The 25,942-nt window shown below is 53.0% G+C and overlaps 2 protein-coding genes and 1 pseudogene across 2 annotated transcripts; all 3 read right to left on the bottom strand.

Annotated features, from left to right (window-relative positions):
- Positions 1-375: 375 nt before the first annotated feature.
- LOC114050209 lies at positions 376-1,591 on the bottom strand (annotated as a pseudogene).
- A 101-nt stretch (positions 1,592-1,692) lies between these two features.
- Positions 1,693-14,695, bottom strand: ANKRD54 (ankyrin repeat domain 54). The gene is made up of 8 exons (XM_027871840.1): positions 14,413-14,695; positions 13,545-13,592; positions 8,331-8,429; positions 6,870-6,941; positions 6,394-6,441; positions 6,163-6,287; positions 4,777-4,884; positions 1,693-3,796 (listed from the first exon to the last, which is right to left on the bottom strand). Exons 1-8 carry the CDS (start codon positions 14,693-14,695, stop codon positions 3,722-3,724), a joined length of 858 nt encoding a protein of 285 aa, XP_027727641.1. The 3' UTR covers positions 1,693-3,721.
- Positions 14,696-20,639: 5,944 nt separating this feature from the next.
- Positions 20,640-25,934, bottom strand: LOC114051728. The gene is made up of 3 exons (XM_027874172.1): positions 25,826-25,934; positions 24,740-24,811; positions 20,640-23,888 (listed from the first exon to the last, which is right to left on the bottom strand). The coding sequence occupies exon 3, from the start codon at positions 23,868-23,870 to the stop codon at positions 22,521-22,523; it is 1,350 nt and encodes a 449-aa protein (XP_027729973.1). The 5' UTR covers positions 23,871-23,888; positions 24,740-24,811; positions 25,826-25,934; the 3' UTR covers positions 20,640-22,520.
- Between the last annotated feature and the right edge of the window lie 8 nt (positions 25,935-25,942).

Here is a 25,942-nt window from a genome sequence, read left to right as displayed (position 1 = left end):
TCACTGCTGGGCAGTGCAGCTGGGGGCCGGATCCCTAACTCTACCTAATCATGCCTGGAGATGTTCACCTTAGCTAGTCTGCCCTTCCCTCCCCCTTCGAGACTCAACTAGATTCCCACCTCTTGGAGAAAGCCTTCCCTCAGGGACCTCCTCCAGCAAGACCCTCTTCTCCCTGGGCCTCGGTTTCTTATCCTTAAGGCGGCTTTGGACTCAATGGCCAGTCTGAGGCTCCCCGAAGGTCTGGAGCTCCCGGATCTCACTCCCTGAGGAACTTCCATTTCCATCTAGTCCCACAGACATTGAAAACACCCGCCGTGTGGGGCCTCCCGGCCTGGGCCAGCCACAGAGCACGCCCCAATGAGAAATCAACACAGCTTTTGCACAAAGAGTCTGCATTTTAATAAGAGTGAACCCAACACATACACAAGCAGGAACAGAAAGAAGACCTGGGCAAAGGAAAGACTGACACTGGAGGCGGCAGTCACTTAACATTTTTGGCTGGAAGGGACGTCTGTGTGCACATCAGGGAAGGCTTCTGGGAAGCTGTGGACTCGGGCATAGGAATAAGGAGGCCTAGTGAGGTGGCTGTCCCTGCCACCACGAATCCCTCATCTTACACCATGAGATTTCGCATCATGGCTTGTACACATGGCTCACCGCCCCCAGAAAAGGCAGTGTGGCCCAAGGAGGAAGCTTGCTGTCCTGAGAGCCGGGAGCTGGCATTAGACCTGGCTCTGGCACTAACGGTCAGGCGCAGCCGCCAGTCCTGACCTTCGCTGTATCCTCCTAAAAAACGAGGAGGCCGGACTCTGATCTCTTAAGTCTGTCCCAGTACAGAAGCCCCCAGGGGCCTTGGCCTTCCCCCTGGGGTCTGACTTCTGGCTCAGGCATCCCCTGGGGAGGGGGAGCCAGCCCTCCCCACCAAGCACTGGCAAAGCATCAGGGCACCCTGGGAGAGACAGGAGGCAGCAAAGGCCAGACGACCACCCCCACCACCCTGACCATCCCCTCTCAGACCCTGATGAAGACGGCCCAAGAGGCGTGAGAAACGCCATGCTACCGGCCCAAGCCCCTCCACCGGCATCCTGAGAAGTTGCCCCTGGGAAGATGCAGCCTGGGGGCAGCTCCTTCCTGCAGGGGCTGCAGCCACAGCTCTGGAAGACCCAGGAAGGAGGGTTCTCATCGGCCCTGAACAACAGCCCAATGTTAGAAAACGACTTATCAGTGAAAATGGCATGAAGAGGCCTGACCATCTGCTTTGCCCCTACACCCTAAGGACCCTGAGACCTCCCCTCTGGGGCGTCTCCCCCAGCAGAAGGTGAGCTCCCCGAGGGAAGGGCTGTCTGGCTTTTCATCTGCATGCCAGCACTTAGCAGCGCTGCACACATCAGAGCTTCACAGATGTTCCCTTCATTTCTGCCAAGGTCGCTGACACTTCCTGGGAAAGAGGGAGAGGGGAGGTGAAAGTGCCCAATATTCTGGGAGATTCCTCTCAGCTCAGCTGTCCTAGGGTCTTTTCACTGCTCCAATTCTGCAGCCTGTGGTGGAACCGACGGGAGGCGGGGGGTGGGGTTCCCCTCATGTCCCACTGACATGTGGAGTCAGCAAGGCAGGCAGCCACCTTAGGGGGCAGTGAGGGACAGTCACCATTGACTTTTGACAAATCCACATACATTAAACTCGAAATTCCACTCTCCCTAACACACAGCAATTTATTTTCTGGGTCAACTTGTCCATATTACAGTGAAGGCTTAAAGGCAGCATCCTTTTTGGGGGAAACCTTCCCCGGACCTTCTCCACCCTCTCGGCTCTCCCCACTGTGTCTGACCCTCATTAGGAACTAGTAAGTGGCTTGTGACCGTGGCTTTAAGGGACATCTCCATCCCCCACAGAGCGGGGGGCACACCTGCCACACCTACTCAGGTAAGGGGAGACAGAGAAGACCCAGCCTGAAGGGGCGTATTCACCTACAGGAATTCCTCGGGGGGGGATCTCCAGGTTCCCAAGAAAGACTAAGGGGAGGACAGCCCCTGAAGAAGCCTCCCGGCCCTGCACCAGGGCGGGGGGGACGACACCTCAGAAAGAAGGTCCCGCCTCCGTGGACTCAGAGGGGCCCAGAATAGCGGCCACACCACAGTGGGAGCTAGCGAGAGGGAAGAGCTGTCTCCTCAGCGCCCCAATCTCTCTGCCAGCCACGTGCGTGGACCCTGCCCAGGGTGTGGGGGTCTCACCGGGCTCCTCCCTGGGCTCTACACACCTCACACACAGCACAGGGGACGGGTGCGAAGGGCTCTGGACTCAAGGGTTGGGACATTTGGGCTGAGTCTCACCGTGTGACCCTGGGCAGGTCACCTCCTCTCTCTAGGACGATTTCATTGTCCTGCTCTGCCCCCTCCCTGGGCTGGCCTGAGGTGAGGACATGGTGCACACTTTAAGGCAAGGTGGCTCTGGCTCTGGCCTTCAGTGCTCAGATAATAAATGACAGAATGGAGGCTTTACTGACTTCCCTGCTTAGGGCCCGGGCTCCATCTCAGGCAATGGGAACCGGGTCTCGGGGAGGAGGGGCCTAGAAGCCCACCCTGGCCCCCCAGACAGCTCCACCCCCCTGATCCCTTTAAAAGTGCTGGCCACATGCCCAGAGGGTAGGTGAGGCCGCTAGGAGAGTGGGAAGAAGGCTGGCCCCCACCTGCCCTGGGCCCCTGAGACCCCAGGAGCTGCCGGCCAAGCCCCTGGCAGAGGGAGAGCAAGCTCCCGCCATCTCCTTGGCCAATTCCCTCTTGCCTCGGCTCTCCAGGCTGCAATCCATCACCTTGGGTTTTGTTCTCCCCTCCGGGAGGCCTCTCAGGGCCCTGCCCTCCCCATGGGCTCAGCCCCACCAGCCACCAGCCACAGGGTGGAGGGAGAAAGATAAAAGAGGGAACCAGAGCCTGCAGGCAAGAACAGTCTGTTTTCCCAGAGTGGTCAGGGACGCAGTGAGGAGGGGAGAGGCAGCGCCACCCCAGAAGGGAGGCAGTTTCTCACGGGGCCTCCCCTCCAAGGCTCTAGCCCTGCCCATGAGACGAGGCAGGAGAAGGGTCCTGCCACCAGCCAAGAACCAACACTTCAATGACGAGGCTTCCGCTCTATGCTTTGGTTCAAAGCCGTTGCCCCTCAACAGACTGCAGCCTCACAAATGCCCAGCCCCACCCAGAACCTCCCATCTCAGAAGAAAATCCTCACTCAGCTCACCACGCTCCATCACTGAGGTGTCAAGGCTGAGATTTAAGCGCTGGTGAAAGGTGCGATGTCTACCTCCAGAACCCCTGGCCTCCCCCAAAAGAACTCAGGAAAGGGGCTCCTCCCCACCCCCACCCCCTTCTCTGCTCACAGGAGCAAGCCTCAAAGAGACTTTGAATCTTTGCTAGTGAAAAGCATATGAGAGAGAATGGGGAAGGGGTCAGGCCCAGCTGCTCCCATTTGTGTCCAGGAAAGCAGAGGGACTCCTGAGCGAGGTCAACAGCATCAGCCCAGCCGGGCTTCCTGGGGGCGGAGGGAACGGTGTCGGGATTCTGGTGATGGAGGCCAAAAGAGGAGGCTCTGAGAACTGGGGCCCCTCGGGCACCAGCAGTGGGGATCCAGGGAAGAGTAGCAGGACAGGCTGGTGTCTCCCCTCTTCCTGAGATGAGGATGATGGGAGCTGGGCAAAGGTCTTGGAGGGGACGGGAGGGTCCTCTCTCTGGGGCTACCTCTTCTCCAGCTTCTGCATCTGCAGGCTGAGCGACGTGAAACTGGCCAGGAGGTCTGTCACCTCGTCCACCTGTCAGAACCAAAGCAAACCTCTCTAAGCCTCAGGGTCCTCATCCGTAAAATGGGAAGAACTCTACTTGCTCTCCCTCTATCAAAAAGCTGGGGAGAAAAATCACAAGAGAGCAGATGTGAACACACTCCTGTTGTGAAGGGCCAGACTGGACGAGCACACCTTCCCTACAGCCCTCCAGGCCCAAGATCCAGGCATCCTTCTCCTCGCCTGGCCCAGAAGCAGGAGGCATTCCCCTCTTCCCACCCCTACCCCGAACCCTAATTCTGAGCTCCTGACGGGGCATAGCACGCGCCTAGAACAAGCCAGCACTCAGCAGGCTTCAGCCAGTGCTGAAGGCAGGACCACTAACCCGACTTTCCGCACTGACTGGGTCCCCATCAGCTATAGCTGACTCAGCTCCTCCCCAGCTCCTCCAGAGAGAAGTCACCTGTGGGGCCCTTCACCAAGGAAGAGAGGGAGGCCTCTGCAGCCTCTGAGCAGCAGGTCTTCCCACAGACCCCGGGGCCTCTCCCCCCTCCCACCAGCTGGTCAGGAGAGCTCTCTGCGGGCAGCTCGGACCTCTGTGGGCCTTGCCCATCTCAGGACACGCAGCAGCCCATTCAAGAGCTCCTCCATTTCTCTAGAAACGGGAATATGTCTCCAGCCCACAACCCTTTGCAGACCTTTCCCAGTGGGAAGAGGCCTCAGGGCCAAGAACAAAAGGCCTTTCTTAGGGAAGTGGACAAAGGTCCCTGTGGCCTGTGACCACCTGGGCCATCTTTCTTATTCAGAAAGGATCAGGGCAGCAGGGAAGGAGCTGAGTGCTTAAGTGACCACTGTTCTAATCCTTGGAAAAGACACTTAACCCCAACTGTATTTGAACAGAGCACACTCTTTCCCTGGTTCAGGACCCCCACAGATGTTGGCAAGGCTGCGGGAGGGCGCTGGCTGCAGCGGGAAGGTCAGTAAAGGCAGCCCCTCCGGACGCTGGCCCTCACCTGCTCTTTGGTGCTCGTCATCTGCAGGCGGGTGCAAAGGTCATCCAGCCGATCCCGCTGCTCGTGCTGCCCCAGCCGCTCCAAGTACTCCCTGAGCATCTGTATGATCTACAGGGACGGGGGAAGAGGGTGCGCAGGTGAGGCTGCAGAGCCTTGACAAGTCTGCCAAGTACAGAAGGAAAGGCTGCAGCCACCAAGTGACCGGGTGAGAGACCGAGCATTTGGCTTCGATTTAAGACTCACAAAGCGCTTTACAAACAGGCTCCTCGGAAGCAGGGGCTGCTATTACCCCCATTTTCTAGTGGGGGAAACTGAGGCAGAGGTGAAGGGACTGGCCCAGTCAGTATCTGAACTGGATTTGAACTCAGGTCTCTTGACTCCAGGCCCTTCGCTTTGTGCCCTATGATTCCAAATAGGGCGACCACCTTCATTCTTTAGATCACGGTTTGTTTCAAGGAACTTGCTTTTTGACACCATAAAAGCATCGAGGTTAAACTGGGCTGCGACTGTCATTCTCATGGCCCAAGGGACCTGCCACAGAAGGCTGCGATCTGCAGCAGGAAAGGTGTGCCCCTAGTGAGATCACACCCCAGGAAGGAGCAGGGAGGTCTCTAAGACCAAGCAGCGGCACAGAGGAACCAAGAGAGGCTCACAGGTCCCTCCTGCCAACAAGATGGCCCCTGCCTCACCCCCATTAAGAGCTGGGGGCCCAGGGCCACCAGGGGGCGCCACAGGCCTGGAGTCAGGGATCCTGCGTCCCTGGGCTAGGCAGGGGACTGAGGACAGCCCGCGGCTCCCAGGGTCAGTGAGGATCACGACATCCCGTGTGGAGCGCGCTCAGCAAGATGCCTGGCACACGGTAGGCATCACGGTTACCCGCGGGCCAAGCCTGCCCTCGGTTTTCTCATCCGGGGTGCTGTGAGGTGTCCTCGGCCCGGGTGGCCGGGTCTGGAGCCCAGAAGGCCGCGTTCTCCTCCCCGTCCTGCTACCCTCCTCCTGGGCTCCGGAGAGGCCGCTCGGGCTGACCGAGGGTGTCAATCATTCCTCATCCAAGAGGAGACCCCTGCCCTAGGACGGGCACTTCCCCCACACACCCCCTCCCTGTTTACTGTGTGCTGACTCCTCGGTCACCTCTGGGCGGTGACCCTCCTCCCAAGTCTCCAAGCCAGGCTTCTCCCTTCAGTGACGTGTGAGAACGTGCCTCTGCCGTGTATCCTGTGAACCCTCTGGTTTAGCCTCTGACCCTCCCTCGGTACGCTGCTGGCTCCCAGCAGCAGCAGCCCCGGGTTCTCCCATAACGCTCATCACCTCCACAAGCCTTATACTCTCAGCTCCAGGCCAGCCCTAAGCCGGGAGCCCACAGCGTGGGACGACGGCCTCCCTCACCTGTTTCACCTCCACCCGGACGGCTTCCAAGCACTGGGAGTGCCCCTCCTGTAGAATATTCAGCTTTGACTTGGCAAGGTGCAAGGGGGTCCTGCCAGCCCGGTCCAGGGCATCCACCCGGGCCCCTGGGGAAGAAGGAAGGGAAGAGGGTAGAAGAGAGAAACAGGGATGGGGGGGTGTGGTTGGTGGAAGGCAGGGAGGAGGAGTTAAGGAAGCTTGACAACCCCTTACCTCCACGGAGCAGCGTGGTGATGACGGGAACGTGGTTGGTGCAGGCAGCTGTCGGGGGAGAAGTGGGACACATCAGGAAAGCACCAAATAAAAGGGCCTGGGTGTTATGGTGGGAGGGTCCTCACCTTTGTGGGTATGTGAGCCCGAGACCCCACTGCCCACAGGCACCAGGCCTCTGGTCACCCTACAAAGCCACGCCCATTCAGAAACTAAACAATTAATGATCAGCGCAAAGTCAGTGGCACCAGATGCGGAACCCTCTTTGCACCAGGGTGGTTCAGTGGCTCGAGCTGGGGATGGGGGAGGGAATTCCCCTCCTCTCTCAACACCAGACGCTGAGTCTGAAGGTCGAGGGAGCCCAGACACCACCAAGAGAGTGCTCGGCAGCCAGGATGAGGGCAGACACGGCAGCCTCTCAGAGCCACGGAACCACAGAAGGTCAGCCCCGCCTCCCACTCGAGGGTGTTGGCACCTACCCAGATGCAGAGCCGTGTTCCCCAGCCCGTCTCTCTGGTTGGGATCAGCACCATGGTCCAGGAGCAGCTGCACTGAAAAGTCAATGCCCCCAAAAAGGCTCCAGGAGCTGAGCCCCTCCGGCCCTGCCCTCCCCTCCTCCCCCTTCCAGAGCAGCAGAGGGGTACGTCGGAGCTGCTGGATCTGAGTTCTAACCCCAGCTCTGGGGCCTTCAAAAAGGCACCTCCCCTCTCTCTGAGGGGGAGTAAAAGTAAAAGAGGGGCCTGAACCCCCAGAGATGGCCTCTGAGGTCTCTCGCTGCTCAGTAGCTACAGTCAGTTCAACCAGCTCATCTCTCTCCTTTTCAGGCCGAGCCTTCCAAAATCCCAGGTCCAGAGACAGTCCCAGTCTGAGGACCAAGGTCTCCCAATTTCTCCAGCCACCCTTCAGCTCCCAAGTGGAAGGACCGCTCTGTGCTGCCTGGGGGTTAGGGAGTATAAAGGGAGCCCCCAGGAGGCAGCGGTTTAGAAGCAATGGGCATATAAGAGACTTCAAGTAAAGGCAGGACCTTGCTAAGGGGCAACCTCATGACTAAAGGTCCATTCTGGCCCTCCCTGGTGCCCGAGGAAGTGAGAAATGTCGATCATGGGACGTGCAGCTGTGGAACTAACCGAAATTCTCATCGGTTCAATACGCTCAGAACCACTTTTCAAAAGTGAAAACAGCACTTAACATTTAACAGGGTGGGGAGGAAATCACTCAGTCCTTGTGCCATCTCCCCCAGGGGGTCTTGAAAATAAAATGGTACCACAGACCCAAAAGCCCCCTCACCAAGCATTAGGCATCCTATCATGGGCCCTAGGAGTCAAGGGAGAAACTCCAGGACAGAGAAGAAGGCGCGAGCCCTTCCTAAGGGAGGGCTGGGTCACCATACCAGTGACAGGGCTCAGCGGCACTCAGAAGCCCAAGGCAGAGTCTGGGGGTGGGCCCAGCAAGGCTGGGGCCAGAAGCATTAAGAATCTATTCCAGGTGAAGGACACCTCTCTGATGGACGGTGAGGGGAGAGCACAGCTGGGCGGAATGACTCAGTCACAGAATCACAGCTAACCAGGCAGGAGGAAGCCTCGGCCATCCCTTAAGTTCAATGCATTCAATTCACAGAAAGAGAAACCAAGGCCCAGAAAGGTTATGGGATTTGTAGGTGACTGGGTAGTTAGAGGCAAAGCCAAGAGTAGAGCCCAGACGTCCTGATTCCCATAAAGACCCCAGGAGAATCTGGCACACAGCCTGAGTCCAGCTCAGTACCTGACTGCTCTAACTCATGTTTCCAGCTCACAACGTGCTCCAACGCTAAGCGGGATCTCCTAGTGGAGAGCAAACTGAGTTCTGACTTCAAAGACCGCTTGCCCCCAAGGTGCAGAAACACTGGGTCCCACCTCCTCCTCCACCTTCCCAGCAGCCTCGCTCCATCCCCAGAGACTCACCGATTTGGTCATTGCCATTGCAGGACGCAAAGTGCAGGGCCGTGCGGCCTTTGTCGTCTGCCGTACACGGATCCACCCCATCTTCCAGCAGCTGCTGCACTGACGCCGCCAAGGGCGGAGGAACAGGAGAGGAGAGAGGGAGCGTTAGCTGAACACCAGACCGAGGGAGAAGGGGAGGGGCTGCTGCAGGCCGGGAGGGCTCCTCCTGGACGTCGGCCTTGCAGGACAGGGCACCTCCACCGCTCCCTCATCCTGCCTGTGACCAGGAAAACCCAGGGTTGAGCTGGGAGAACGGCGAGAATGGGGCACAGCAGCCCTCAGCACCTTGGCCAGCGCCGAGCCCCTGACTCGCCCAACATTCTCCATCCAGGGGGCTTCAACCTATCTTGAGCACAGCCCAAGCCTTGCCCTGGAGAACTCTCCACCTGAGTGAGCTTGTGGGCTGCAGAACTGGGCCCACTGAGGCAGAGCAGGGACCTGGACCCGTACCCACGTCGAGATATGCCCCACTATGGCACTTCCCAGGAATGCAGCTGACATCACCAAGGAAGAGATGAAGAGAGACGAGGAACGAATAAGCCAAGTGCAAGCTGATGCTCCAGACAGGCAGGCCAGTCCAAACCCGGGACCCCACGATCAGAACCAGAAAACACCCGGACAAGGACCTCCAGGGACAGGCTGCCACCATGTCCTGGGGCAGCCCGGTCCAGCTGGGCTGGCTCTCGTTCTAATGTCTAGTCTGACCTGGTCTCTCCGCAGCTGCTCCCCACCCCAAACTTCCCAGCACCTGAAAGCAGCTGTCAGTCAGGTCTCCCCTCGCCCTCTGACCTCCTGGCTAAATGCGCTCAGTTCTTCCAAGTCTATGAAATGATTCAAGAACTTTCACTGTCCTGGGGGCTCTCCAGTTCACCTGGAAATCCCTAACTTCCTTCAAAGCTCAGGCTGCTCTGACTCACCCCACGCTAGTGTCTTCAACCCCAAATTTCCCTGCAGCTGGGCAGCACAGTGGAGAGTGCTGGCCTTGGAGCGAGAAAGACTCGAGTTCAAATCATGCCCAGATCCTTACTAGCTTTGTGGCCCTGGACAGTCGCTGAACCTTTCTCAGCCTCAGGTTCCTCATCTGTGAAATGGGGATGATAACAGCACCAAATGAGATAACACGGATAAAGCACTTTGCATACTTAAAGTGCCTAGTAAATGCTGCCATTATTATTATAGAGTGTGTATCTGTTTTGATTCCTGTAACCCAATGCCTCCTCTGCATGGAGCATGATACGCTCCCAGGGAGCAGGGACTCTCATTCTGGGCCCTTGTCTTTCCAGTGCTGAGCCCGGACTCTGGCACATAGTAGGTACTTAATAAATGCTGGTTGTCAGTCTCTTTCGTAAAGGGTTGTGACCAGAACGGGGTCCCACACTCCCAACACAGCCTGAGGCTGCAGTAGCTTCTGGGCCGCCTCAGTCACTAGACGGTCATTTATTCAGTCTACTACGAGCCAACAATGGGGAAGAGAATGAATGAACCCACAAAAAACCCTTTGTAAAGTACTCACCACGTGCCAGGCAATGGGGGCCAGAGGTCTGCCCAGGGGGACAGGACAATAGACTTGAGGGAGTGGTGACCAGCAGCACCACCCTCCTGCACCTGCAGCTCTGGCCTGGAACCTCAGGGCCTTGGCCAGCACACACTGAGCTCCCACTGAATGCCTTCCCTCCACCTATGCAAACCCTGCCAACACCTTTCGGTCTTGGCTGAGAAGTTCAGCGTCCCTGAAACCTTCCGTGACCGCTCTGGTCCTCAAGGGGCTCCTTCCTCTGTTAAAATTCTACAGCACTTATTGCCGGTATCACACAATTTAATGCTTAGTTACAGGAATTGGTATTTGTAAAGTACTCAGCATGGTGCCCAGCACACAGTAGGTCCTTAATAAATGCTTGCGCTCTTCCCTTCTTGTCACACGTTGGCTATGCAAGGCAGGGAGGCGGCTGTGCCACCCCAGACAGGTTTCTCATCCTCTCTGAGCCCAAGTCCCCTAATCTGTAAATGGGGATAACGAGGCTTGCCTCCCTTCTCCTACATCCGCAGTCAGGGCAGTCCTTTGTTGGCTTTGTGTGCGGAACGCGCAGGCCCTTCTGAAGGTCAAACCCAAGCACAGAGGGGATGCTCTGCCCTCGTCCACTCCCTTCCCAGCACAGGCCAACACCCCTTCCCCAAGTTCTTCCGCAGAGCCTGCATTCCATCGTTCCCACCTCACTTAAGGCAGGAAAGAGGTGTTTTCTTCTACTTTACCTTAACCAAACACCCTGAAGCCCACCTGTCCTGCCCAATACTTGTTGATGGACATGGGGCTGAAAAACTCACATTTCAGGGAGCGGAAAGAGACATGGCTGAAGCAATCTTGGACCCAAAGGGCCCTTGGCCCAGCCCAGGGCAGACATCTCTTCCAGTCCATCCCCAACTGGGGCAGGTGGTTTCTTTGCCAAATTTATCTGAGTACAGAGTACAGAGACCATTCAAGTTTGGGGGCCCAAGGCTTCCTCAGGCTGGCAACCTTTGGGGTGACTGAGGAGGCAGCCAGGAGTCTAGCTGTGGCAAAATGTCATAACACACACAGAAGCCAAGCATTCCCGCAGGCTGGGGACCATTCACTCTGCAGAAGCCCTTGACCCAATTCAGGAGGGAAGCACAACCATCTTAGACATGTCTCTCCCCCTCTCGGTGCCTCAGTTTCTTCATCTGTAAAATGAGGAGCACCTCCTCCCTGGACACAGAAAAGTGGGGGACTATCAGGACAGATTAGTGCATGTGTATCAGCCAGTCACTTCAGGCCTTCCCTAAACATGAGAAAAGGAAAAAGGATACCTGCTCAGCAGCTGGTTTTTCAAATCTGAAACATCTCATGGGGTACTAACCACTTCCTGTAACAGCTTGCAAGGATGATTAATCCCCACCCCAATTTGCCCGAGGAGCTCCAGACACAGGCCCCCCTACCCACTCCCTCAGCATCTCCCAATTTCAAGCTTTGAAGTTTGCAACGTGAAGTGCAAGAATGACCTTCTGAGTGTCACGCCCGCCCTCCCAGGAAGTCACTCCAGAACTGCCTCCATTTTACAGTTGCAGACATTGAGGCTCAAAGGGGTTGAGGGCCACACAACTCATAAGCTGGGGGCAGAATCTGAACTCAGATCTCCTCAACTCCAAGACCAGTCCTCTCTTAGACACTTGGATTCGAGAGTTCCCTCCCCTTGTGGGACGTCGTACAAGTGGAGCCAATTATCCATTGGAGAACCCCTGTCCTGCCTCCCTTCCTCCCTGACAGGCCAGACATACAGAAAGGAGGCTGGCGGCCCCAGGATCTGCTGCTCAGGGGGTCTTGTCTCCTGCCCCCACCTGCCTCCCCCCACACCTGCTCACACACACTGAAACACAAGCCTTTTTGAGTCTGCACAGCCCCCTCCTGGGGACATGGCAGGGGGCCTCAGTGAGCCTCCCCATTAGCATCAGCTGTTTGCACTCGGAAAAAGGGTCACTGCCCCACGAACGTCTCCTTGGCCTTCTACCAGAAGAAAGCAAGAGATGCCAATACCTCTCCTGGTTCTAGCAATGGGCACAGGTTCTGGAACGGCTCCAAGCTCAGAGTGGCAATGGCCCACATGCCCATCCTCCAAGGCTCCTCCCCAGGAGGGGCAACCAGGGGCTGACTCGGGGAAGACCCTCCGAGGCCTGGTCAGAGAACGGCTGGGGGCTCCCGACAAACCCCACCGCCAGGGTCAGTGATGGGAAGGTCCTTCTGGAACAGTGAGGCAAGGTGCTGTGGGGCAGCAAACAGGCCAGGTCCTGCCAGGGGGAGCCAGCCACAAGGACTGACACCTGCTGCCCACCTTCCGGTCACTGCAATGCTGCCTCTTCGGAGCTTCCAAGGCAGGCATATGGGCAGGAAGCTCCGAAAGTTCTCCGGAGACAACCAGGAAGAAGGCTGGAAGTAGAGATCAGTCTCCCTAGTCTCACCGTTGGGGGCACTCGGGGGCCTGGAACATTAAAGTCATTAAAATAGTCCAAATGTGAGAGGGACCTTCAACAGGGAAGGTCAGAGCTGGAGGGGCCTGAGAACAGGGAAGGTCAGAGCTGGGAAGGGCCTGAGAACAGGGGATGTCAGAGCTGGAGGGGCCTGAGAACAGGGGATGTCAGAGTTGGGAGGGGCCTGAGAACAGGGAAGGTCAGAGCTGGGAGGGGCCTGAGAACAGGGAAGGTCAGAGCTGGGAGGGCCCTCAGAACAGGGAAGGTCAGAGCTGGGAAGGGCCTGGGAACGGGGGATGTCAGAGCTGGAGGGGCCTGAGAACAGGGGATGTCAGAGCTGGGACGTCCCTGAGAACAGGGAAGGTCAGAGCTGGGAGGGACCTTCAACAGGGAATGTCAGAGCCTCTGGAATTTCAGGGTTCAATGCAATTTATATAATAATTTGCAAAGTAGAACATTGCAGAATTTTACCAGGAATAGGGAGTTTTTTGGTTTAGACTCTTCTCTTAATTAAAAGGAGGATTTTTCACTGTTTAAAATGTGTGCCACCCAAGTTTTCCTTGGCCTGCAGGCCCTCTGAGGTGCTCGCCCTAGTCCTGCGCCTGTGTGGCCCCGGCTGGGCGTCTACAATGACTATTTCGGCGGTCCTCTCCAGCTTGGAAGCCACAGGACTTCAGCACAGCATACTCCTCTCATCTCCCTTGCCCAACAGCTTCTGATTCCCTGGCAGAACTCTGCCTGCGCAGGAAGACAAGGAAGGCTGGCTGCCTCTGCCCCTTCCTTGCTCGTCTCCAGTCAGGAAAATCCAGCCGGAGCCTCCACCTCCCAGGCTGATAGGGAGACTCCGAGGAACCAGGGTAGGTGGAGTCTTGCAGTTTTAACAAGTCAGAAGCAACTTAGTATTGTCTCCTGCTTCCTTCTGGTGGAGGCTCAGAGGGGCCCCACTTCACCCCCAGCCAGCGGCCAGCACCGGTGACCCATGCACCCTCCCCTACAGGAGAGGCCAAACCTGACCACACACAGTCCAGCACACGATGAACAATAAGTCTGCCGCCCTCCTCGAGGTTCCCTGTTTCTCAAAGGAATGACACCAGGCTCTCCCTGTCTAATTTTTGAGCTACCCAGGCCTTCTCCTCCTCCTCCTCAGGAGACTCTCAGGATCCCCAGGGGCGTGCAGACGCCTCTGTGGAAACTCACCTGTTTCTAAGTCATTGGCATTGGCAGATTCCCGAAGTCTTTTCAGCGCTGTCAAGAGAATCAGAGACAACCGGGGTAAAAATAAAATGTCCTCCGAAGGGGCAACAGGGCATTGTTTCTTAACTAGCTCCCCCAGTTTAGACTATGCAAAGTTAGGGGAAGCGCCAGGACACAAAGGACACCTAGATACTCCTTCTCCCAAAGCACTGACTTCCTCAACTCTGCAGGAGGGTCAGAAATGGCCCTTCTGCTGACCCCCTCTCTGGCCTCCCTTTGGGGGAATGTTGGGGGACGAGCTGCCCTGCTCCGGCAAACCCCCTGTGGGTCTCCCATGGGTACTTTCCCAGAAATCCTGAGACCATTGGATCTTTGACCTCCTGTGCTCAATATCCCAGAGGATCCGCCAAACACATCTCACACATAAATGTTGCTGGGGATTCTTGGGCCGCAGGGTCCTCCCTCTGCTCCCAGGGTCCTGGGGGTCCTCTCTCCCTCTCCCTGCTCCCGGGGTCCTGGGGGTCCTCTCTCCCTCTCCCTGCTCCCAGGGTCCTGGGGGTCCCCTCTCCCTCCCTCTGCTCTGGGGGGGGGTCCTCCCTTCCTCTGCTCCCAGGGTCCTGGGAGTCCTCTCTCCCTCCCTCTGCTTTGGGGGGGGGGTCCTCCCTTCCTCTGCTCCCAGGGTCCTGGGGGGCTCCTCCCTCCCTCTGCTCCCAGGGTCCTGGGGGTCCTCTCTCCCTCCCTCTGCTCTGGGGGGGGTCCTCCCTTCCTCTGCTCCCGGGGTCCTGGGAGTCCTCCCTCCCTCCCTCTGCTCCCGAGGTCCTGGGGGGGTCCTCCCCCCTCTACCCTGCTCCCCACTCCCCCCCCCGCTCACCGTGCACCTCCCGGCCCGTGGGCCCCAGGCGGCGGTGTGGTCGGGCCGCACGCCGCAGGCGGCAGGGCCGCAGCTTGCCGCTCCACTCGTCTCCGGGATCCGAACCGGGGTCGCGCTGCCACAGCTCGTGCAGGAGCCGCAGCGGCGCCGGGGTCGGGCCCGGGACGGCGGGGCCCACGCCGCCCAGCACCGAGGGGAACCCGCCGAACGAGAAGCCGCCCTCGGGCCCCGCGCCACCCTCGGCCCCGGCGCCGACTCCCGGGCCTCCGCTCGGGGCTGCCATGGCAACCGCGCCGACCCCGGCCCCCGCCACAGCCGCCGCCGCCGCCGCCGCCGTAGCGTCAGCGTCACGTCACGTCAGCCTCGTTCTGGGCTCCCCGCCGACAGATCAAGGGCGGGGAGAGGCCTTCCCCGTTAGGGCCCCTGGCCCGGATGGGCAGCGCCTTGGACCAATCAGAGTCTGCCGATAGCGAGCGGCGGAAGCCAATCAGGCCCAGAAGGCTAGGTTTAGGAATGTGGATTGGTGATAGGAATCCGACAGGCACGGTCACCGTCCAATCAGAAAACGAGGCGTTCCGCCCGCCCCCGGAGGCCAATCAAATCACTCTGCTGGAGACCCTTTCCCCTTTCAACCTTAGCCGCTTATGCCTCAGCCAATCAGCGCCAGACTCCCGTAACCAATCAACAAAAGAAAACAGGGAGTAGAATGGGATTTTTTCAATAGAAAATTTAAGTCTGACAAGATTTTTTGGTATTTTTTTTGAGCTTGTTGCAGACGTGAAACAAAGAAACAAACAAAACCTAAGCTTCCGCCCGTGGGAAAGAGCTTCCTCTAGATCCCGCGGGGAGACGCAAAGTCTCAGAGCGCATGCGTTTGAAAAGAGGGCGGGGGACGGGGAAAGACGCAACTTCTGGGTTTGGGACTTCGAGGGGTGAAAAGCGGAGGTTCGTCTGAGTGGGGGTCGGGGACGGCAAGAGGCGCCCTCTGCTGGGCTGGATGCTTAAGTCGCCAATCAGAACAAACATTTCAAAGTGTGCGCATATTAACATAATTGGAAATGCGTAATACATTCTCATGTTTATTAATCATACCTTTCTCTCTCCTCTCCGTTCAAATCCAGCAGCAGACACTTACCAGCAGTGTGACCCTTAGGGAACTCACTTAACCTCTGCCTCAGTTTCCTCAACTACAAAATGGGAATAATAGCCTTCTCACCCCCACCCCCACCCACCCTCCAGACTTGTTTTCGCTTCTAATCTACAGAGGCAATGAAGTTCTGCCAAATCATGCACAGAAGACCATCATGATTGGTTCTCAAAATTGTATTTTGCATTTTTCCAAATTATTTGGCATTTTAATTTTCACAAGCTTCTTTTTCCCCGCCTTGCTGGAAAGAAGAATGAACACCTGTGCAATGAGTAATACCGCAAGCACCAGATCAGGGCCGGAAACTTCAGACCTTCAGAATTCTGCAAAAGTGCAAAACTGCAAAACTGCTCGCTCCCCTCCCCCACCTTTTTGCCTTTGAAATCGTTTTTAGACGGCGCATTCTTTAGTCTGTGAAATCCCCTTCCCCCTACACTGAAGCAGCAAAAACGTTCACTCCTGGGGGAGAGAATGATGGAGATGCAAATCTCGCACAGTCTCTTAATAGTCTTAGGGACCTGTAACCTCCGCCCCCCCCACCAAAAAGAAACAAAACAAAACAAAAACAACCCCCGGGCTATTTCAGCCCATATAAAAACATTTAAACCTCCTAATTTGGAAATACACATTAAACAGATTTTATTTCAGTTACAAATTAAACTTGTCCAGAGTTAGGAACACAGAGATGAGACAAAGCTTGGAAAGATTTGAAACCTTCAGCAGAAACTGTATCACTCTTTTTCTTTTTGGCTAATCAGACCACAGAGAAAAAGTCAGCTGGATTTATATAGAGAACACAGATAATGCTGATAACATGTACTGCAAAAAACAAACACAAACCAAACACTGCCCTCTCTTACTTAAAGTCTCAGAGCACGAGATCTTTTACCGGGGCTCTAAATGCCCTTTTCAGGGGATGCCACAGGCATTTACAAAGAAAAAGTCCAGGTGAGTGGTAATGCTGGGTTGTTCATATCTTATTTGGTCCACTCCAGCTATCCTCAGGATGAACAGCTGCCTTCTGTCCACAGGTGAGTTTGATATACAGGAGGATTCTCATCACAAAGAACTGAGTCTATCCCCAGGCGGGGGATCCGGATCATTGGTTCTGATTAGCATGGGAAAGTCTCCCAAGGGCTCTTGCCTGGATATCTCTAGCCATAGGTCTCCTGATCCCTACAGGAGTTTTGGCTCACTTTACTCATACAATCACTGGCCATCACTCATGTAAAACTTTATTTTTTTTTTTCACGTAAAACTTTAAATCCAACCAAATTGCTTCTTCTGTTAATGTCACTGGGGAAGGTTTTTGAGAAAGCTGAAGACCAAAAAGATCAAACCGAAGTCCCAGTCTCAGCTTTGGTGTTGATTGGACAGAGGTGGCCCTCCCATTGAGGCTTGATCCCAGCCTTGCATCCTAGCTTTCCTAGGTTAAATCTTGTGACGTGCCAAGACTGATAGATTCAGCCTCAGTTAACAGATTATGACTAAGACCTTCTGAAATAATCAGGCTGATTCCGTATCACTTTTTTATCGATTCTGCTTACAATTTAGTCCTGTGAAATGCCTAAATCATAGTTCTTTCTCTCTGAACTTAGTTGAGAAATTCAGCTGGCTTATAATGGGTTAAGTTTAAAAATCTAGCCCTCCTGCTAATCACTGTTGTATTCCTGCCTCAAGGAAATCTGCTATCCTTGAGGAATGCAGTGCACATGGACACCAAGGAACTCTGCTATCCTTGAGGGAGTCTGGTCCAGTATCTTAACACCACCAAGTCATCCTTCAAGGATGTCTGGTTTATTCTCCAAAGAAATCTGGTCTGCTATCTCTACCCTTGCAAGTGGACTCAGACAATGACCATTTCTTAGGCACAGGAGGAAAAGAGCCCCTCATTCCCAACTTCCAACCATATCACCCCCTACACCTCAGCTCTGTAACCAAACATACTGATTTCACCATTTATGACGTCCATCTCTTTTAACTTGTTCCTACCAACAAGGTCCTATTCTTTGTTCTGTACTCCTCAAAACGATAAAGAGGGCAGTCCCCCTCATTCCAGGAGTCTTAGTTTAGCTGAGTAAGCCGAGATCCTATTTATTGGTAAATGTTCACTCTACCAATAAATTGATTATGCTTAGAACTTTGTGCCTCAGTTTACTTAACTGTTACACAGAAGTGTCCTTCCTTGTAAAGCCTTACCAACAGAAAAACAGCTCACTTTTCATCAGTTTTTATGTGTTCCAATCTGGTCTGTTCCTGACAAAAAAAACCTTAAGGAAAATGACTTGTAGACTAAGAAGAAGACCCAGAGCAACGTGGGAGGCTGCTAATGCTGGTAAAAAATGTTACCTTGTGCACGCTCAGGCAGGCTATCCTCAGTGTACGATCACTTACCAGCTCAGTCACACCAAATTGTTGGGGAATTCTCAGCCTCTTAGGAAAGGTATACTTAATGACTATGGGTCAAAGAGGGGACAGAATGAAAGGAAAAGAAATGTATTAGTGAGCTAAAGAAGTGAGTTCAGGCTGGTTCATGGAGGACCAAAATGGCATCAGTATGTTAGGGGTCAAGGTATGGTGTGTCCTACTATGGCTCACAGGGCACAGCGCCATCTTTGATTTGGGCACAACATTCAGGGGGTCCTGTGTCCGTGTTTCCCTTGTCTCACAAGTGATTCCAAAGCTCTTCAGAGACCTTGAAAGAGTCCTTGCACTGTGTGAGCACTTGCCTTGTGGAGATGTCTGTACAATAGTCTTTTAGGCAAGTGCTCACTTGGCCTTTGAACATGACCAGCTCATTGGAGTTTCGCTCTGCAATAGCTCGAATGCTTGGCAGTGTAGCTGGAGAAAGGACCTCAGTGTCTGGCACTTTATCTTGCCAGGTGATCCTCAGAATCTTCTGAAGACCATTCAAATGGAATCGATTCAATTGAACCATCGGTTTTAGCAAATAGAGAAATTAGGAACGCTGGGAGTAAATTCACTTACCTTGGCAGGATACATTCCAGGGACGTACACATAGATGACGAGGTTGACACACACATTGCCAGAGCTGGTTCAGTGTTTGGGAGGCTCCCAAGGAGAGAAGAGGTATTAGGCTGCCTACTAAACTGAAGCTCTATGGGGCTGCTGTGCCGACCTCAATGTTGCATGCCTGTGAAACCTGGACTCTATGCCAGTGCCATACGGGCCAGGAAACTGAATCACATTTGGGTGAGGAGAACCTTCAGTTTCTTAGGTATACTTTGGGTTTCTGTAGCTTTTTTAACTTTTTGGACTACATAGCCAAATCAATGGCGTTCTGAGGCAGAATGGAAATTGGGGGAACCTGTAAACCTTGGGGTCAGAATGTTAACTTTGTGGTCTCAGGAGCTGTCAAAGATCAGGTTTGTCCAATGGGATGTTTTTTTCTGTAGTTAATCTGATCAGAATACGCTGTTCAAGCAGGCAATGTTGAGGATAGCGGAGGCCTGGAGAGAATCAGTCAGGTTTATCTCATTGTTGCCAGCAAATAGGGTATAGTCAGAGGGCCTATCTCTACGCACACAACACTGTAGCTATTTCCTTGGTCTCCGAGGTTGCTTTTCTGGGGAGCAGGTATTTCCCCAAAACTCAAGGTACACAGGTTTATCTACCTCCGTAATACATCTTAACAGACAAATTTGAGAGCCTTAAAGGACCAGCGCTTGGGACAGTAATTTCTTGTTTTAAAAGAAAAGTCAGCCCAAGCCTATTCTGTTCCTCAGCTTCTGACTCGGGGGATGCTGTGGGCCTGGAGGCAGAAGCCAGTATGCACGGCTCCTTTTCCAAATGAGTCAACATCACTCTTGGGGGTTCACAGAAAATGATGGAGAAGGGCTCATCAGATCCTCCCATTCACACTGCCTGCTACCCTTGGCAACCGCTACCCTCCAAATGGATAAACTGTGAAAACTACACCAGGCTATACCCAGGGGAGAAAGAAACAGACCACACATGAAAAAGCTGAACAGAGCTAAGTGGTTTATTGAGTGAATGATACAAATGAAAATGCTTTTATCAAGTGTTTACTACGTAACAAGATCTGGGGATACAGAAAAGAAAATTGAGACAGATTCTTGATTTCTAATTAGAAAAGACAAGACAGTTCAACTTACAGCATAGATTAAAATTCCCCAAAGTCCCCAGAATGCAATGGCAAGGCAGATAGCTGAGGTTCAAGGGTCCTGAGGGATATAGGAGGATGAGCGTTGTGGCTCGCAGAGGTCTCAGGACAGGTGGAGATGGGTGGAGATGAGATGAGATGCTTTTCAGGTGTGTCTGGAGCTGGGTCTCCCTGGGCTATCAGAGACCTTAGTGGAGGAAAGCACAGTAGTTCCCCCAATAGCTCCTATCCCAAAGATCTCAAGGAGGTTGGAAAGCCAGGGATGGATTTCCACTGGCTATGTGGGCAGCACAGAGGCTGCTCTCTAGAGTCAGCTAATGGGGAGTGGGAGTGGTAGAGGGGGGAGGAATAGCTCAAGTCCATTTCAAGGTGGCGCCTGGGCTTTCCCCTTCCATATAAAAAGGGTCCCATTTCTGGGACATTGGCAATGCTTCACTTTTCAAGGTCCCAGGGTTCTAGGGTAGTGATGGGCTTAACAGAATCCATGGAGCAGGCTTCCTATTTCTTTTCTCCACCTAGGAGGCAACGTCTCTTTCCCTTAGGGATCAGGGTGCCACCCGAAACCCCAGACTCCTTCACATGGGCTGACCTGAGCCTTCTCATCACAGTTGTAGAAACACAAGATCTTCCCAACAATTTAGGAAGGAGGGAAGGAAGGAAAGAAGTAAATAAGTATTTATTAAGCATCTACTATTTACCAGGCACTATGCAAAGCACTTTACAAATATTCTCTAATATGCTCCTTTTAGGGATATAAGGTAAAAAAACAAATTGCACAAGCAAGTAGACAACCAGGTGCCCTAAGAAGCTGGCTTGTTTTTGAAATTATCTCCCCCCCCACCAAAAAAAAAAAAAGAAAAAGAAAAAAAAGGGGCAGCTAGGTGGCACAGTGGATAGAGCACCAGCCCTGGAGTCAGGAGGACTCGAGTTCAAATCCAGCTTCAGACATATAACACTTACTAGCTGTATGACTCTGGGCAGGTCAGCAACCAAAAAAAAGAAGAAGAAATTGTCTCTCAGCAGGGTTTGTTTTAAAGACTTCAGTGCCTCCCCTTTGATCATCCAGGAGCCCTGACTTAGATGGGGGGGACTTTCACAAGATTTCTAATATGAGAGACCTCCTAATTAAGGCCTCACTCAGCAGTAGACGAACCATGCCCATATCTATTCTCTAGCAGGCAATAGCAATCATTGACATGCGTGGAGGAAGGGTGTGGAACTTGCAGTTTCAAAATTCTTCAGTACAAACACATCATAGCTCAGAGAAGGCCATCATTAATAACACGGCAGCTGCTCAGCCCCGTCGGCCATTTCCCATCTCCCACAATCCTTACAAGTATGATGATCATTGAATGCCTGGGGAAGGATGGGGGGGGCCCATGATGGCACTGGGATGCAAGGAGAACAGAAGAAATCATAATAATAATGAGATTCCTGGGCCAAAACTCACCACCATCTTATCTTCTTTGCTCATGCTTCATGACCCCAGGCAATCGCACAGAGATTCAATCAAACATTTATGTTATGTCAATTTGCAGAAAAAACAAAACAAAACCAAAAGGGCTTTAGGGGTGATAGACATGGTCAAGCAGGAATTTGTTTTCCTTGACTCTACATATTTTGGAACAGGGATTTTATTTTTCTTTCTTTCTTAACAGGGAACAGGGGAGATGGGAGGGAGAGAAGGTAGACTTTAACTAAAAAGAAAAGGGGCTTTTCCATCCCTTGACCCCCATCCATGTGGATTTTGGGGTGCAGATAGACACTGAGAGGCAAATAAGGCATTTAGGTGTTTTCCTGCAATACTCAAAGAATTTACTGTAAGTTGGGGAACCAGGCCATCATGGTGATTATAATGAATAGATTCCGGCAGCTCTGGGTCAGAAAGTTACAGAATGACTTCCCACAAGTATTGTACAACGAGAAAACCTCCCCTCCATTCTGTCTGATCCCAGACACATGCTGTGATTTTTTTTTTAAATAGTCAAGTGGCACACTGGACCTTCACACTGCTCAAAGGATGGAAGAGCCAGCCAGGCTGGTGACCCAACAGGCAGGAGGCCCGGGATAAGGTGGCCAATGGAGTAAGGCAGCTCCCGTCCCGGCCTCTGGAAGATCACCTGCCCAGCAATTCAACATAGCAAGCCCAGAATGGGTCAGTCATCTTGGATGAATACCAGGCATGCCAGACAGGCCCTAATATGTCAGGCTGCCAATCCAGCACCAGCTCCCTTTACTACGGATCCCCTTAAGGGCACAGATCATGGGCAAGAGATATCAATGGTCCCAAAGGGTTCTCCTCATCACCCAAAGACCTATGATCTACAATTAAGGCAAAGCACACATATTTCCAAGGGGGGGGATCCCTCCCCAAGATAGTCCAGAAGATTTCTTTTTTTTTTTTTTAAACCCCACAAACACTTCAACTCTCAAAAAAAATAAAAAATTTAAAAAAAAAAGATTCCATCTCTCATGCCCATGAGAGCAGTTTCTGTTTTCAAGACTGCATAGATTGTGGCTGAAAGGGATGGTGAGCCTGGGCTTTTTATCCCTTTGATTCTCCACTTAGAAAAGGTACAAAATCTGTTATCCCCAAGCACCAAGGGGCTACAAAGAACACCCCTTCACTCCTAGCCCTTGGGCTAGGCATTATTAAAATCTGGGAATAGAAAGCTCTTCCCCTTTAGGGAACTGAGGAATTTAAGGCAAAAGGTGAAATTACAAAAGACAGAAAACAAATCTCCCGATGAGGAGCCATTTCTCAGAGGAGAAATGAAGCCTAGAGAGTGGGCTTGGAGGGTCCCTCCAGTCGGGGCTCTAAAGACCAACTATCCCGCAGGAGAACGTGACGGAAGGCTCCAGTTGTTGGAGCTGGTGAGTGAGCCGATAAGGGCACTCCTTTCTCCAATGACCACGCTGTTTACAGTAAAAGCATGCAGAAGGGTCAAAGGACTTCCGAGGCCGTCGTCTCTGAGGGCCTCGACAGACGATCATCTTCCTCTCCTGCTCCAGCTGCCAGTAGTAGTGAGCTACTGCTGATAATTCGTACACGCATTTTCCTTCCCACCCCACACAAAAAGTACGCAGCTGTTTTTGAACTCTGGGGAGGAGGCCTTGGACAAAAGCGATCGCCATCCCTTGGGTGGCCCCATTGCCCGGCTCACTGATGCCAGAGTGCTCCTCAAAGACTTTTGTAAAGCGATTTAAATACATGCTAGGTTGCTCATTCATTTCTTGCTTACAGGATACGATTTTCCCCCAGTCAGATTTTCTAGGGCAGACCAACAGAACAGCATTGAGTAAAGCCTGCCAGACCCAAACCAGGTAGGGACTCTCTCCAGGATCCTTCGGCGGCCAGAGCGCCGCATCAAAGAGGCGCTCTCTGACCTCTGTGGCCAGTACAATTGTCAAAAGTCTGTTCATATCTGCCCAGGTGGGCTTAAAAACATTAATAACAAAACTTAACTGATTCTTAAACTCTATTGGTTCTTTCTCAATGTCTGAGAACTTGCTAGCAAGGTCATACAAATTCTTAGGCCTAGAAGCAATAAAATCACCTAAATTCCTTCTCCATTCTGGGTGCTCTACCACTCTCAGCCTGGGAGAAGAGATACAGGAGTCTCTAGCATCTGAGGCTACAACAGGTGTTGGGGTTAAGGAAGGAAGGGGAGTTAAAGGAACGGAAGAGGCAGCGGCTGGGGCCTGAGTCGGCGCCGGAGGGGCAGCGGCTGGAGCTGGAGGTTGGCCAACTCCTTGAGCACTCAAGCGCTCCCCAACATCCCCCGGCACCTCCTGTTGTGGTGGAGGGTGATTGACAGACTCAAAAGCTCGAATCTTATCTTCCAGTTTCGCAATGGAATCTCTATGATGCTGCTCCCGAGCATCCTGGTGCCTTTTGGAAGCTTCAGCGTACCAAACAATGAACGCTTTCCACTCGCCTCGCCCCACTTTAGAGCCACGATATTCCAGGACCTCCTTCAGGTGCATTATTTTACTCAGGTCAAACGATCCTTCTCGTGGAAACCACAGACCGTGACCTCTCGTAAGCCTATGCCAGTCCACCAGAAATCTGCAGCACTTAGGCTGGTAGTGGGTGTACATATAAAATGCTGGCGTTTCTTTCTTTGGAATGGCTCCTCTGTCATCCTTAGACTTGATGTTTCCCATTGTGGAGGCTCCTCCTACCTGTCCAATGAACAGTCCTTTTCAGAGTCACCTGAACAGTGGGCAACCAGGCCTCAGCCCTCACCCGTCCCTCTTGAACCCTGATCAACAGAAACCTAGCTCTCTGGGCGGGAGCCTTTACAGATCATCTAATACTCAACTGGGGCAATTCTCCCGGCTTCTTGATGCCCTGCCACCAATGTCCTCGCTCGGGGGCACCTGGTTAGCCCGTTTTGTCTAAACAATCTTATCTCTCAACCATTCTCTTAAGTGAACACAGAACAAGGACACGTACATTATAATAATCAGTGTGGGGAAAGGACAACACCGATTTTGCCCCTTTGAGCGGGCCAGGAGGGAACCCAGGAGAGCTGATCACGGGACTACCACAGGTGCCGAGAGTTAAGAGCTGTGCTACTTTTGGTGGCACACCAGTACCCTGCATCCTGTGTCTGGAGAGGAGGGCAGAGTAGGGGCCACATACTCAGCATTTGCCCAACTACAAAAAGCCTTCCTCCCACTTCTTGGGAGCCCTAGTCCCAGGGCCAGGGCTCTAACCAAGAGAAAGGAGAAAGATACTTGTCACTCGGTTAGAAAAATCCTTCCAGTCCCCTGTTCTAAAACGGCAGGTGATCTGTGGGAAGCAGGAACTGACTTATACGTGACTTCTAACACTGCCTGGCCAGGGTTTTAATCCCTGCCATATGCAATATAAAAGGTAGTTAGAGATAAAGGCAAGATACAACCACAGACACCTGAAAAGTGGTTTATAGGCCAATTTGTAAGAAAATGCTCTAAGCCTGGAAGAGGATCTAGTCTGACAGGCAGCTTAATCCCAAAACCCCTCTGAGAGATATCAAAACATCTCTTACCTACAGGTGACACCCTGGTTTGGAGGTGAGCAATCTGGTGAGTGCTGACACCCAACTCACAGGCTCAAAGAACTGTGGAGGAAAGAAAGGGAAACCCCTTAGTTGGCTATAGGGAGACAGGAGGTCCCTGTTTAACAAAATGATTCCGAGGTACAATAGTTTGCATTTGGTTTTTTTAATATGTAAATTACCAATGTTTGACTGGGTAACAGAAAATGGTTAATTCAGTGTTTCTTGGGGGGTGAGGACCTGAAAGAACGAAATTTCTTAGGTTTGTTTTTTTTTTTAAATTGGGGTTAAGTGACTTGCCCAGGATCATACAGTTTTTAACCAACCTCAATCAAAGTGAAAACAGAATGAGCCAGAAGAGGTAGGCTGAAGAGGCAGGCTGCCCACCTCCTAGCACAAAGGTGAAGGCCGGAGGGTCCAAAATGAAACACACACTTTGGGTTCTAAAAAGCTAATGATGCGTTTGGGGTCTTGGCAGGACATGCACAATGTCCTTCTAGAAGCATAGACAAGAGGCAAGTAGGTGGTAGTGGATAGAGCTCCAGCCTTGGAATCAGGAAGACCTGAGTTCAAACTCGGCCTCAGACACATACCACTCACGAGCTGTGTGACCCTGGGTGAGTCACTTAACCCCATTGCCCCATTTAAAAAAATATATATATGTATATATAAAAAAACAGAAGCATAGGCAAAACGAGGGGATGGGACAGGGGACTTGCCAGCTGCTGGGGGTGGGGATGAGGTGAAAAAGAAAAAAAAGAAAAAGTCTCATTGGGCACTTGTCCCCGGACATTGGAAATTCTAAGGCAAAGGGAGAACGGGAGTACTTAGTCAAGTCATAAGCATTTAGCAAACGCCTATTACGTGCCTGGTACTGGGGATACCAAAAAAAAAAGTAAAAATAAACAGGCAGTGCCTGCCCTCAAGGAGCTTCCAGTCTAACGGAGGAGAAGGAAGGCAAACAACTAGGCAAAAACGAGCTATGGACAGGGTGCACTGGAGATAGAAGGCAGACACCTCCCACGCCCCCACCCCACTTTACAGAGGAGGAAACTGAGGCCCAGAGAAGTGTTTTACCCAAGGATCACCCAAGCGAGACACTGGCAAAGGCGCAGAATTCGAACAGGTGCAAGAGACAAATGCACAAGCGGAGAAGGAGCCTCTGACTCAGAGGCCCAGGGCCTCGTCCCGGAA

The sequence above is a fragment of the Vombatus ursinus genome, unplaced genomic scaffold (genome assembly GCF_900497805.2).
Source record: "Vombatus ursinus unplaced genomic scaffold, bare-nosed wombat genome assembly UNPS02003292.1, whole genome shotgun sequence".
Taxonomy (NCBI): domain Eukaryota; kingdom Metazoa; phylum Chordata; class Mammalia; order Diprotodontia; family Vombatidae; genus Vombatus; species Vombatus ursinus.
This window is presented reverse-complemented; position numbering and strand designations above follow the sequence as displayed.